Source organism: Calidris pugnax, unplaced genomic scaffold (assembly GCF_001431845.1).
Source record: "Calidris pugnax isolate Ruff unplaced genomic scaffold, ASM143184v1 scaffold8, whole genome shotgun sequence".
NCBI classification, from domain to species: domain Eukaryota; kingdom Metazoa; phylum Chordata; class Aves; order Charadriiformes; family Scolopacidae; genus Calidris; species Calidris pugnax.
Window position 1 is genome coordinate 21,755,229 of NW_015090830.1, and position 15,150 is coordinate 21,770,378.

Sequence of the window (15,150 nt, forward strand, 5' to 3'; positions counted from 1 at the left end):
ATATGTATATATATAAATATATATAGTTTAGCTGATACTACTTTAAGGGCATGTGTTTTTTCGAACTGGTCAATGTTTTTATTGTAAATACCCAGGCAGTGTACATGGCTTGACCAGTTTCAACCCCCTTGTTGACTTAGCTTCCCACATTTTAGGAGGATGGGCCAACAAATGAAGGAAACATGCAGTTGTGGGGAGAGGGTTGGAGAGGGAGTCAAGAATTCTTGCCATAGCTTGTTTTCATAATTCAGTAACAGTGAGGACAAGATGCCTCTTTGGAGCATTAGTTGTCATGGTCGTAATCAAAAGACCAGCTAGCAGAAAGGTAACTTTAGGAAGGTTTCTGTAAAATTGTCACCCTTTAGTATAGTAAGTCTATGAGTCCCTTCAGTGCTGTGTTCTAGATACTCATTTTTCTGTGTGTTTGGGAAGTGGGACAGCTTCTTCCAACTGCTCCTAATTGCTTATCTTTGCACATAAACAAGTGCATTGGAGCCATTGGGAGCACTCCCATTGGCAGGGCTTTGACTTCACAGCTAAGACTATGTAGAGACCAGCCAGTTGTTAACAGATACTAAAATTCTTGAGGCTGAAATCTTACATATTTACAGGTTGCTGTTCTCCTTTGAAATTATTTCTGTAATGAAGGTTGAAATTTTGAATCGAAGTGAGGAAATGATGAATGCAAACCTCTAACTGCATTTGATTTACACTTCTTCTATGTTATATGTCTTATAGTAGCATCTGGATTCCTAAGTAATTGTATTGAGCCCCTGAGAACCTGTGCTCCCTGTACTTGATGCTGTAGAGGCAAAAACCATCTTGTGAGCACTGACAGCCTGAAACACACAGAGACAGAAGGTGGATGCAGAAAGGGAGAGGGCAGGGCAGCAATAAGACAACATTGGGTCGTGTGATAGACAGTGTCATCAGCTGAGCTGCTGCAAAGCTTTTTGACTCATGTTGAAGAAAATGCCGTATTTGTCTTATGTAGTTAATAAGAGGCAGAGCAAAACAGACGTTAAAAATGTTTATTTATAAAAGTGGGAATATATAGGTGATTTAAAAATATGTAGCTGTTACATTTAGTCAAGAGCGTAAGACTAATTGTAGCTGAAGCTATTATTATTATTCCAGCATAGTTTGCAGCTTCTGTTCAGTAGTGTGGATGCGAAGCCTATCAGAGTTTAGAGATGCCCCATATTCACATCCCGATCGATGGGGCAGGCTCCTCCGTGCTGGGGCAGCAGGCAACATGGAAGGAATCACCACCAGCAGACTCCCTTCCAGGGGCTGTCTCCCAGCACGCTGGGCTCATTGCTCTTCCCATGCACGGGCTGAAAAAGAGGGAGAGCAAACAGGGAAATTTGAGAGGAGCTCAGTCAGGGGTTGTTACTGGAGTTTACTTCTCTTTTTTGCCTCTGCAGTCCAGTGCTCTTTCCTCATCTCTGGTTGCAGCTGACTTTGGTAGGGCTTATTGAGGAACTGCCGGAGGAGTGGCTTAGGGATACACTCTGATTAGTTTAATAACCAGTTGTGAAAAGCAGCAGTAGTTACTCCAGTACACGTATGTGTTTACTTTCAAAACAACCTGCTCATGCCCACGTCCAAACCTCTGCTATTGTTTCTTAATGACTGTATTGTTTCCTGTCAAACTCCAGTGTAGTCACTGCCTATTCGTGTTGTCTTCTTAATAGAAAATGCTTGCATTAGTGATAGTGATTTCCCCAAGGTCTAATCTTCAGATTTGTCTCCCAGTCTTTGATTCACTGGACATCATCGTAGCTAAGACTCGAAAGTTACCACCGTGTAACCAGTGTGTCGTCCCCCCCAGCTTTCTGAGTCATTGAGACGTGTTTGAATCAAGGGCAGTTTTCAATGTTTTACCTGTTTTATCTTGGTTACCTTGAACAGCGTGTTTCTTCTATAATAATGCGCAGCATATTTGACTATAAGATTAGATAGGGGCAAATTAAAATATACTTGTTAGTTTTATGCACTGATCAGTCACACACACATTTTCACAAAACAAAATTTAATTTATTCTTTGATTCCTGATGATGTAAATCTAAACAGTTGTGTGAAAGTGCTTTTTGACGCTTGTAATAAACAAGACTGTAGGACCATAATGTTGCAAGTTGGCAGTTTTATTGGACTGACATCATGAAATGACAAAGATGTTTAAGGTATCATCTTATTGCAGGCACTGAAAAAAAAGTTCCTCAGATCATCCCTTCTAAAAATGAATACCGAAATATGTGGTGGTTTTTTTCGATGTACAGCGTTCAGTAGTTTTTTTAGTATATTATATTTTTGCAGAATTCAGTGGGGGATAAATTTCATTGTTTGGGTCAGCTGAGTTGTTCTTTGGCTTCTAGCAAATTCTGCAAGCTTCCCTTGGCCCTAAGAAGTTTCTCACTGTCACTTTCAAGGCCTGGCGTTGGGTCACGTCTCCACTTGCCTTGACCTGTTTGCCTTGTAGTCAGGACGCTGCATGCTCCAGAAACAGCTTTGGTTGCCCTGGAAAAGGAGCTGTCTCCATCCAGAGGAGCCGAACAGCCCAGTTAGTTTCTTCTTATAAGATGAGTACATACTATGAACAAACAGATAAAGTTGGTCCCTCTGTCAAATAATGTTCCATTGCTTTCACTTTAACAATGCATGTTTACAGATGCCTTCTAAAAATTCTCGGTGTTCGAACAGGCTAATGTCACAAATATCTTCTGAACACGCCCTGTGTAAACTGTAAACATTCCAGCTCAAGGATTTAACATATCCCAAGGTTTTGTTATCCAATTAACAAAAATAAACATTTTTTTTCTGTGTCAAAGGCAAATTGTTACATCTGACTTCCTATTCCTGTTTCAGCCGAGACAGCTAGCCAAGTTATCAACCCATTTGACCTCCCAAAAGCCCAATTCCTTTTTACTTAGCAAATGCTACAGTTACTGAAAGCCTTCATGTGGTCAGAAAGGAAGACCTATCATTTGCTTTTGTCATTAATGTCATGAAGTGTGTGTTTTTATTTAATAGTGGCATATTACCTCTTGTCAACAGGAAGTGAAAAGTAAAGTGCACCAAACTAGTTTGGGTGGAAATTCCTTGTACCTTAGCATTAACAGATGTTGCCTAGTGTCATTGAGGATAGGGGGTATTATTTAGATAAACTCTAGAGTCTAATCTTACCCTGCTAACCAATACTTGGGATTCCACTTGGTGTAATTTTGTTGTTTCAATGTGTTTTGGAAATATTTGGAAGTGTTTGGTGCCAAAATAGACCAAGTTCTGTTGTCTAGCTGCAGTTTGCCTGTATCACTGCATTTTGTGCTGATCACTTTCTTTAGCTCTGTGACTGCCAGGGTTGAACATCAACCTTTAGGGGAATCCTGCTACTGCAGGACCAGACACATCCCTGTAGCCTGCTGCCTGCGGCCGGCGCCATCATGCTGCTCGGGCACAGTAAGTTTGATACATCTGGGTCATCTTCAGACTTGGTGCCCACAGGCTTGCCCAGGGCTCATGTCCAGTAGGTCTGGTGCAAGGAGCTATGGCTTCCCAGTCTGCCAGTGTTGACAGAGCTGTATCCTGAGCTTTGACATGTCCTAGTTCAAGTACAGTTCCAGCAGAAATGGGTGAAGGTGGTGGCTTCTGCCATAAGACGGTCTGACCTCATTCCACGCAGAAGGGCTTACTCCCATCCTCATGGATTCAATGAATATGGACATTGTGTGGCTCCTGTCAGTATTGAAAAGAGACGAAGACCATGTTTTGATTATGCATTTCAGTTTAGTAACAGGCTGCATTATTTCTTTTTCAGTCTTTATGTTTTTGTCTTGAAGTGAACAGAAAGCACTTTTCCTAACTGCCTGTCAGCCGGGAATAACAGCTTTTATTTCACCATTAGCTATTAGATTACCTTTTCTTGAAATCCCCAGCTTTTCTAGGAATGGAAGTTGGAAAAGCCCACTTTTTTCCCCCTCACTTATTCTAAATCAGTATAGTAATGAAACACATAGGGAATTCCCACAAATTGTGGAGTCACACCTGTTTTGGAAAAAAAATAAGTGGTTTGTTACATTCACTTGATATCTATGGTCTTCTTGCAAAAAAAAATCCCTGAGGGCCTATTGATGTAGGGTTGCTAGAAGTTACTGTGAAGGACTGGTGTTCTAAAATCTCAAAGTTATTCATACCTCAACGTAGCAGTACAGTAGAGATCTTACCCAACAAGTGTAGTCTCAAAGACTTGTGGACACTGATTTGCACGTGCCCTAATGATGTTTTGATTTATTAGAATGATTTGAAGTTATTGGGTGTATGTGAGATGAAGCTGGATGAAATTCTTAATTAGTGCACTCTGTCCCTTACGTTTTGTTTTTTGTTTTTTTTTTTTTTTTTTTTAAAATTGAATTAGCGTCCAGCTTTCAAGCAGATGTCTCGCTGGGCAATGACGCCGCAGTGCCCCTGTCAGGAAGGGGGGGTATTAACACTTACATTCCTTTAATCAGTAAGTAGCCCCCGGTGAATCATTTGTTTTTGTTTTTTTTTTTTTTTTTTTTTTGTGCAAGAGGCTTCCCACTCACTACATTCCTTTTAAAGTATTTGATATATTTATTTTTTGGTTGCTAGCATGATATGAAAATACTTCATACAGCCAGTGCTTCTTGAACAGCAGCTCAAGGGCTCTTTTTTTTTTTCCCAGGCATTCCAATGAAAACAAGTGAGAGGAATTGCCTTTGGTTTGTTCTCATGTACCAGGCAGCAGATCTACTTAAGCTGCTTGTTCTTTAAACAAGTTTTCTTAAAATAAAAATTTTATAGTGCACAAAGCTGTCATGTAATATTATACATCTGATTTTTCTTAAGCTCTGCCTAAAGAGAACAGATATTGAAATACTTTTATTCACTCTAATACTTCAGCTTGGTAGCATATTATGGTAATCCAGAAATGGGTTTTTCCTGTACATGCATGTAATCAAGTCATTGGCTTGCTTGCAGTATTAAGGCACAGATGTAATACAGTAATTCTGAATATATTAAAAACGTATTTTAAATTAGGCCTTCTAATCACGGATCTGGTTGGTTTGTTTGACACCACAATTTCAGAAAATCCAAGTACTTGTTTAACTTGTTAATAATCTCATTGCAATAAAGCAAAATATTCAGGCTTTGATACACAGGAGCACTTAAACATATGATTAAATGTCCTTCTTGGAGACGAAGGCTTTCCTGAATTGGAGCTTTAATGATATGTTTTACAGCCTTACTGAATCACTGCTTGCTAAGTAATGCTGTATGGTCTAGATAGGTAGCTCCGAGTAAGCAGTGCATATCAAAAGAAGGAGAATTAATGCCTTGTGGTTTAGCGCCAGTCTATTAGCCCACAGAAGTGCTAGCACGCTTGATTCAAACTAATTTTTTTTGTGCAGGGCTGTTAAGTATAACAAAGCTGCCCGAGAAGGGAATTTTGAATAACGTTGTATTGAGAGAGTTGGGACAGCTAAGGACTTGTAACCAAAACTGGTAATGATGGGGTGTTGCTGAAGTTGATAGGCACGAGTTTCTGACAGCTGTCTCCAAATGTCCTAATTTCATAGCTCAGTTTATATCTTTTATGATCTGACCTCGATATCTTAATAGACTCTGTTATATTTTTTTAAATCTTTCTGTAATTATTCTTTTTCCCCAAGGGCCTGATTTTTAGCATTGGTTTTGAACACTTGTATTTTTCAGATAGTTTTCTTTTCCTATCTTATTTTTTAAGGGGGGAACCTTAGCTACAGGAAGCAACAGAAGCCTGAGCTGAACGATGTCAAAACAGGTTTTTATTTGGCACCAAAATGGTTTCGTAATGGGTGGAGTACTTAAAAAATCTCTAGGGCATAAGAAACAATTACAGTGCTTGCAAATGTTTCTTCAAGAAAGTTCAGTGAGTACCTGGTACACTAAGCAGGAGCTTAGCCCAGGTGCTGTGAGTACTTTCGTTTTGATACTAAAATGTTTTTTATAGAATGGGCAAGTGCTATGTTATATGTTAGACCCGCATACGACCTTAAACCTAACTCCAGCCTTTTTACAATCCCTCCATATGCATGCAAGTCCATGCCTGGGTGCTGGATTATGGCAAGCCTGGGGGGATGCTGGGCTAGAGTGGACCCTGGGCTCATCCTGCCCCACAGGATGGGCTCAGGCACACGCAGCCCACGGGGGAAAAAACACAAAAAGGACCCTTTTTATTCCTTTAATGCTTCCTGGAGCGATGTGTCTCGTGTTTGTACATTTCTTGGCTGCCTTTAAACTCCAAATTCAGCTACAGCTAAAACCACACAGCACTACTGACTTCAGCAGAATTGTTTGTCAACACAAGGCTTGAAGTACCTTCTCCAAGAACGCTATGGGATGCATCGTGTGAAAAATGAAAGGATGACTTATGGTGCTGAATATAATCCATTCATTCTCCTCCAGCTTCAGTGCAGAAGGCTTTCATGATTTTATGTGATCTTTCTAAGTGGTGAAAGTCACATTCAGAGACCTTTTTTGGCTAAGTACAGTGACTTTATTGCAGGCACACTGACAATGTCCCTCTGATGTTGCAGCTCAGGAGACTGCCTGGCTTGTTTGCTCTACCACGTATACAAAGTGACTTTTGTTCTTTGAGCCTGGTAATCTTCGTTTGAGGCACCTGGGCAGGCTCAAGTGAGCCTTTGTATGATTGGAACAAGGATGTCACCTTACAGTGCACGCTCACAGGGAAAGTTTCAGGGCTAGGTTGCAGCAATTTTTAACATCTCTGTGTGTAGCTGTGGTGCCTTGATCTCGGCTGGCTGTCAGGCACCCACCCAGCTGCTCTCTCACTTCCATTTCAAGACACCAGTATCAAGATTTGCAATGGCTACCTGTCCAGAAGCAGGCACAGCAGATATTTGCTGTTCAGAAGTAATTTTCAAAGCCAGACACTGGACACCGTGGTGTCAGCAGGCCCTGAGGGCAGACAAGTTCTGTGCTCCTTCCTCCAGTGCTTTTGTTATGTTTTTTGTATTTTGCTCAAAATCTCCCCTGCTTTCCTGTAAGTATTTTTGCTTGTACTTGCCCTTCCCACCCCCCTTGAGCCCTTTTTCTGCTTTGAAATGTTTTCCTGCTTATGGATGGGTGCTGAGACATTTCAGTGCTACATGAAAGCACAAAGCTTTGTCACCACCCAGAGACAAAGCAGATGTGTCCACGGGCAGATGAACAAAATGGAAACGTTGACAGGTCTGAGGGCTCAGCAAACGGTGGTCCTGGTGGCTGGGCAGTTTACACCCTCCTAGGACTGACCCCATATAGCTCACTCACATCCATTCAGGCTTCCTGGTCCTGCCTTATCCTATGGCATCAACGCCATTAGTGTGACAGCCAGGGAAGGATGAGTTTTTCTTCCTTATAGGCTGGGCAGCATACAATTTGAGGAAATACATCCCATTTCCTGGAAATTCTGTGCAATGCAAAAGGGAGTATGATCTGTCTGTGTGTGTGTGTGTGTGTGCGGGCATGTACGTGGCTGACAAGTATATAAAAAACTTGGATCTTTACAGTTCATGAGTGTTTACGCACACTGGGACTAGCTTGACCCTTCCTTGCAACAATTTACACTGGTGCAGAATTCAGTCTACTATTTTCCCTCTAGATTACAGCGTCCCTGAGCTGTGTTTATCCTTATTCCACAACATCTCGTGGAGCCTGTGTTGCTGTTTCGTGGATGTTTTTGTGAGGAGTTAGGCACTGTATTCTGGTTTTGGTGATACATTTCTTGCTTTATTTGGGATTCTATCCTAAATGGGCAATTTGTGTTTGTAAGCATGAAAGGGAAGAGCTTAGTGCTTATAAATGTATTTTATTTATATGAGAGTCCATTTTTTGGGGGGAACCTTTCCATTTACTTTTATTTCAGATCACTTTTATTAATAAACCCAAAAATGGAAGGATCTTTTCCTTTTTGTCCCCAATTCATTCTTCAATCACTCCTTCTTCCCCTGCACAACATACACATCCTAGGTGTTTTGTTTTCAACCTAAATTGTTGGCAACTCACATGTAATTACAGCAGGAATTTTAAGCCACTGTAAAGAGAGCTAATGGATGTATAATTAGCTAATGACAGTCTGTGGGACTAAGCCTAACAAAGTGAAAGCTGTAAGAATTTGGAGCACAAATTCTTCTCAGCTCCTCTGCAGTGTATGAAAAAGTCAGTTCTGCCAGGGTGGTAAAGCTGGAGAGATGGTTTGAGAGCTTGGGAGTGGACAACGTGTCTTGAAATGTTGGGAAAGAGTAAGAGGAGGAGTAGAGGGTGGGAGCAGGAGGAAGATGTGTCTTTTTCTCCGCATTGTTTCCACCATCTGATCTGATCATGGGAATGAACCTCCTCTGCAGGTCTGATTTCTCTTCAGAGCCCAGTTGCCACTGGATGGGGCTACCCTTTTCTGTAACCATTAGCTCTTCCCCCTGCATGCTACCCTTGGCAGCAGTAGCAGAAATCACAATTCTGGTGAGCAGAGACCCGCTGGTTGGGTTGCTCTGGGAAATGGAGCAGGCCATGCAGGCCATGCATCCGCTCTCTCTTTGATGGGCAGGTTTTCAGGGTACCAACAGGGTGGCTCTGTCTGCACCAGCCTGACCTGGAGGACCACTTATGGACAAACTGGCCCCTTAGGGAGCATGGAGGGAGTGCTGCTGTGGGTAACCTCGGTGCCTCCTCCAGGGGCTGTGGAGGCAGGCTATGGAGCTGTCTCTGTGGCTCCCATCCTGTTTGCTTCGTTTGCTGAGTCCCAGCGGGGTTAATGAGGCTGTGGTGAGATGAACCAGCCCGGGCTGTGTGTGGGCTGGATCCTCTGGTCCACCAGGTTTGCTTGGTGGTGCCTGCTAAAGATTTCCACAGGGTGCTCTGCTTATTTTAGGGAGAACTTCAGCCCCACTCTGGCATCCTGGTGTGATGGAAGGAGAAGCGTGGGGTGGAGGGGGAACAGGGAGCAAAACTGAATGTAACCTACAAACAGTCTTCGGGGCCAAGGGTGGCTGGGATATCATAATGAGTCCCCACAGCCATCACACTGTGGTATCTGATGGCTTGTAGGGCGGTGTGGTGTACCAGGAGCCTACTCTTTGCTGTGGCAAATGCTCTGGCTATCACCCTGAGGGCCAGATTTAGGATATCTAAAATTAGCCCCTGGCCCTAAACCTCAGTCATACACCTGATTCTTTCTACTGCTGCCTTAATAAAAGCATGCAGGATTATAGCCGTTTGGGTTATAAAAAGAACACCGACTTTGGAAACAGCTGTATCCATTTTATATCCGTGCCCACAACCTGAAATATTCCTACTTGTTCTTTTGTACATCCCTCCTTCTTCACGTTGCTACCTTTCACTGTGTAAATGAAGAAATGTCGGATCCATGCAGCGTGGGGGTGAGTAGCACACCTGTACAGATGCAGCTGCTGTTGACAAGCATACCTGAGTGTTACAATTCTCTCAAATACTGAGATAATGTCTAGCACGTAGTTTTAAATAACAGGTAGTTCTTGATCTGTAGTGTTTCCAGTGACTCACTGTTCCCCCCCTCCCTCCCTGGCTCCCCGTTGTGGTAATTACAGAAGAGTATTGCAGTCCCTGACTCAGAGGGAGGCTTCCTTCCAAGGCTTCTGGCCATGCTGGAGCTCCAGCTCTGCAGCCGTACGGAGCAAATTGAGGGGGGCATCATGGTAGCAGGTGAGGACTGCGCCAAGAATAATGTGAGCATGGCATATGTTTTGAATTAGTGATAGCAAGCCATTAAAGAGAGTTTGCTTTGGATTTGTGGCCAGGAATTTGGTTGCCAGAATCTTGGCTGTGACTCCTGTGTCTCTAAAACTGGGTGCTTACAGGAAAGAGGTGCCAGGGAATACATCTGATGGCTTCTCTGTCGGGCAAGACTAGGAAACTGCAAAGCGTAAAAATTAAAAGGGGATAAGTGTGCTCCCACCCAGATTTGTTGTGGTTTCGTGGCTTTTGAAGAGAAAGTGTCTTCCTGCAGACTGGTGGGAACACAGGGAGGTTGATGGGGCCTGGCTTGGGCTGGGGATGGGGCTGGGCTGTGTGTCGGGTTGTGAGGTGGGAGCTGTGGGGTGAGGCTCCAAGTGTGCTGACCCCTCAAACTCCATGAGCACCATCATTTCTCCCTCTGGGGAGGAATTAAGCAGGTACTGCAAGCTGGCATGTCGTGTACGCGCCGACTGGCCGCAGCTTGCCTGGCCTCTCCGGGAGCTGCAGAACGGCAGCAGCAGCGATGTGCTGCCAAATGTGACCTGACAGCCCGGCCAGGAGGATGCTCAGGACTGTGGGGGAGGCGAGCTGAAGTGGACCAAAGGGCTCGAGTCTCCTGTTCGCCTCGTGAGATGTCAGAACTGATGGGTCTTGGTCCTCTGTTGTTTTCATGCTCATGCAGCCTCCATTTGTGGTGTGGTTTTTTCAGTTTAGCACTCTTACTTGGCGCTGGTGCAAGCCACCAGGTCTCTTCTTGTACAAAATGTGTGTGAAGGACTTCTTGCCATCAGCTGCGTGTATTCAGAAGCAGACCTGTGGATGCTGGGTCAAGTTTCTTGGAAATGGGAATAGATTTCCCTGTGCCTTGAATGCTGCACCAAACCCCACTGTCTGTTTTGAGGTGAATAAAATCTGCAAATTTGCTTTCCATTGTTTCAGCTTAAGCATGATAATATTTTCTTTAATTTCTCTTTTAGTGTTACTATATAAGAATCAGAGTCTTGAACTTTTTTATGGTTGTGGTGAAGTGTTTTCAAATACTTAGGTCAGAAAACAGTACAAGTGAGCGCGATTGCATTTGTTACTTCTCAAAGGACAAGTATTTCTTCCCCAAGCACAGCTGGGAGATAACGTGTGGTGGAAATACAGCTATTATGAGCACCTCTTTGTCAAAGTACTAGTGCACTTTGTTCATGGTTCACAAACCTCAGTTAGATGCTTAAGAGCCCTATGAAATAGTTAGAAGGGCTGGATATCAGGGACTGGGATGCACAAAAGCTACAGACCTGAGCACGCAGCTCTCCGGCATAGTCAAGGCAATGCAGAAAAGAGAACTGCTCATGAAATATTTTTTACTCATTTGATTTAAGCTCCGGCCCTGCATGAAGTAGGACACACGATCTGAAATCCCTTCCTGGGTTTAGCTGCCTTGACCACCCCTCTTGCAATGGACTGCCAGCTTGCTATCTCAGCAACAACCCACAGAGAAGGTGGAGCTCACAGTACCCACCACCTACGTTACAACCTAAATATTTGAAGTGCTTGCCTAGGAAGTGGGAATCTGTGCTTGCTGTGACCTTGCACTGCCCAGGAGAGCTCCTGAGCCACAGTGGAGACACCCATTGAAACAGCGTGGGTGCAGCGAGGACTGAAGGATTCGTAGGGACAGAAAGGATATGACTCTGAAACTCGTTTGAGAGGGCACAGTGAGATATATATATATATATATGAAAATGTACATATGAAGACAGTTTACTTTTTTAATTAAGAATTCATTGTCCCAAGTCGGATCCCTAGGGCTCCTCAGGCTTTGGTGAGGGCTCTGATCACTACACTGTTGCATATAACATAGGTAATGTTTTATCTGTTTGAGTTTTGGATTGCTTTTTTTATTAATGTGATGATAAATGGCCTGTCTGAGGTGTTTCATGCCAGCAAGGTGAGTGTTCTCTGAGAACCCAACCCAGTTCAGGTCTTGTGGTGAGGTGGGCTCTCAGGCACCTTCTTTGTAAATTTTGAGTGGCCTGAAGAGTGAGACTGGCAGCAAGATGCCAAACTGGTGTGTAGGTGCTTTTATGGATTTGCCCTGTAAATTCTCAGGCCAATGAGAACGACTACACGACACGTGGAATGTTTCAGCTGTTGATTTCTCTTTCCAGGCTGAGTGGACCATTAATGACTGAATGGGCTCTGCTGAGAAGGCTTGTCCTCACACCATGACAGCTGACGAGTCAGAAGCTGGAGAGTTAGCTCTCGAGCCCCTGCTCACTTGCAAGCTATGTCTCTGTGACTACTCCCTGGATAAGATGACAACTCTTCAGGACTGCAACTGCATGTTTTGTACATCGGTAAGATCTAGCAGCACCTTTATGTTACAGGAGCAGGGTAATGGGAGGTAGACAGAACTGCGAGGTGGGGTTGCTTGTCCTGTACAAGAAGGGTGTTATCTGTGCTGACAGAGGATGCTTTCCTAAAGAACATTTGGTGTTTGTCTGTCTTGCCTTAAGAAGATTTCTCTGACATTCTGCTTTTGATAATTTGTAACTCTAACAGACATCTCCATAGCAAATAATAATAAATCCCAGTAGTAAGTAGGGAAAAAAGGTGCATTTTAATTCTCAGAGAACATACAGAGTCTATACGCAGTCTCAGTATTTATTTTTTTCTGAAGCAAAATCTTGAAACATCATAGGATAGCTGTGAGGTTTTGTTTCCCTGTTGTTGTTGTCCGAGTACTCAGAGACCTTTTAAGTTTTGTAAGTAATTTCTAAGGGCAATCAGAAAAACCTAAACAAAAATGAACCTTGACCTGTTAAACCTTTGCATCTGCAGTCTGTGCTGCAGAGATGTTCCCCAGGTTATGCATTGCCTATAGTTGTCAGTGAGGACTTTCTGTCCTGCAAATTCAGATCAAATAAAGCTGGTGGAAATGATAAAGGCAGAGGTTAAGTGAGCTGATAAAAGCCCTACAGATATTAGTACTCTTCTGGTCTCTTTGTCAGCATGGAAAAATGGACCCAGTTCCTCTGGCAATAGTGACTTCGCTGTACCTGACTAATGTATTTTGGAAGCAAGTCAGAAGCCGCTGGAGGGATATTAGGTATTTTAACTACAGGTTAAATGTACTTGGTTTTATTTTTTAACAAGTAGTTGTGGATAATCATCAAGCAAGTACATTTAAGTTTAGCCCTTGATTGTTTGAACTCATGGAAGAAATCTATTTGTGAAGCTAGCTTGAGTGAGAGTATCTTCACTTAACCTGAATTCAGGGTAGCTTAAATGGGATAAGGACCTATTTATGTGTTTCAGAAAACTAGGATAAGATTGATTAATATGCATTTTCAGCCTGATCTTCATGAATTGTGTTTTCTATAACAACTTCCACAAAACATTTACGTACTATAGTTTGTAACAAAAGTTTTATGAGAAATTACCTAACAGATTGGTATGAAGAATCTGCTTTAAATTAAAAAAATTTGGAGAAGGTGACATCCTTACCATGGTTCCACTTTCCCCCAAGAATTCAGTGACTCTGATTTAGTACCATTAATGGCACATTAACCCTTCGGGGAAGGGAGGACTGCTGAGCACTGTGCCAGTCAGAGCTGGGCTTTCCACTCCTCCAGGGCACTGAGGAAGGGAGAGGTTGGTGATGGCTGGGGATGCTGCTGTCCCGACCTGTCCCCTGTTGGTGCCACCCCATACATACACCCCTAACCTGGCTGGTAGCAAGAGGAGCACCCGCTCTGAGCTTGGCTCTCCAGTGCCATGCCATGCCAGCAAAGTGGAAAGTACAGTCACAGTTGTTTGGCATCTGTGCAAACTTCGCTGACTTTGTCTAAACCAAGAGCCAGCCATGGGTGAGTGCCGAATGCAGCTGGGAGAAGCCTTTAGACATGCTCTATTTATTTCAGTGGGCGTAATGTGTCTCAATTCTGCTTATGCTCCTTGTCTACCCTTTGTCTGGCTGTTGTTGCCTGTGTCTGAACATCCTCCCGATGGACGTGTCTGGGCTGATGCAGCAGAGACACGTAGATCTTGCATCGTATAACAAAGCGGGGTCTGGAAACTTTTAACTCGCCCATATGGCTTTCTGTCTTGAATCCAGAGCAGTTTCTGGGAGGCTGTATGAGTTGCACCTTTGGGCAGTCTCCAAAGAGCAGTGTCAGAAGCACCTTGCCACGAATGCCTTGGCATCAGGGCTTGCGTGGGGGATTGCTGGTGGCACATCCTGCAGTAGCTGCACTGGTGTGCAATGCCCTAAATTTCCTCCCACCCGTGCCAGGGCTTCTAGATACCTTCACGCTGCCTTTAAGACATATTGGGGTAAGAATGTCAACTGTGAGCTATGGGATTGAGCCCATATCTGTTTTTCAGCTAGCAATGCTTTCAGTTTGTATAGCTTATTATTTTCTATCACTAAGGGTCATTTGATAGATCCAAGAGTAGTATTAAATTTGAAATAGAAAAGGGCTTGACATGTTCATAATAGGTTCTGCTCTACTAAGCTGAAACCATTAGTTTTGTTAATTTTTTGTTCTGTTACATGTGAGGTTTTTTTTTCTGCTGTCATGATGATTCTGCATCTGTGGCCATTTTTCACTGCAGTATTTTTAGCTGTGGAAATAATTGAAAATTGTTGAAATTTAGGCATCTGTGGGGCTTAGCTTATATCTCCTTTTCACTTGTAGCCTGTAAAACCAAGGAATTTAAATGAGTTAGAATTATGTACGGCTATTTTTCCATCTTGGAAACTCTTGTAATAAGCTTTGTTCCTCGTAAAAGTTCTATTCTAGCCAAAGTAAGAAAGCTATGTTTAAGAAGGTGTATGTTTGCATTTTGGTGGGACGTTGCTAGTAAGACAGGAGTTTTTCAAATAGCTATAAACATTTTTACTCTCTCTGTTCAGAGAAGAAAACACAGATAGCTTGCAGAGCACACTTGCCATCTTACTTGGTAGCCCAGTCAGGTCAGAAGAAGCATCAGCCTTGTATTTCTCAACATTTGCTGCACTTGGCGTTGGACTCCACTGAAATGTGAGATAAAGCACACATTTACACATCCCACGAATTTGGAATCAGCTATAGTGTACCTTGTGGCTTGGTTTCATTGTGTTTGGACTATATTAGTTTTGAACCAAAGACTGATGTCTGAAGAGGGTTGGGCAGGGATGTGAGGTGTATTTTATCTGCAAAAGTTTTAGGTCAGGTCATTTTCTATACCTGTAAAGCCTTTGCAGAGTGCCATGCTGTGGTGCACGCTCTTATATATATATATTCAGCAATATATGTATTGTTTAAGCTGCATGGTTTTATACTACTCACCCAGTTCCTGAAAGGGGAGGGGATCTCATCTGTTCCTGATACTGCTTACCTT

General features: G+C 43.1%; 1 protein-coding gene across 2 annotated transcripts in view; it reads left to right on the forward strand.

Annotated features, from left to right (window-relative positions):
* Window positions 1–15,150, forward strand: part of RNF144B (ring finger protein 144B) — a 53,943-nt gene that overhangs the window by 5,494 nt on the left and 33,299 nt on the right. For both annotated transcript variants that reach the window (XM_014941100.1, XM_014941101.1), the window contains exon 2: window positions 11,934–12,122. In XM_014941100.1, the coding sequence (XP_014796586.1) occupies window positions 11,958–12,122 (165 nt within the window). In that variant the 5' untranslated portion in view covers window positions 11,934–11,957. The remainder of the gene's footprint in view (window positions 1–11,933; window positions 12,123–15,150) is intronic.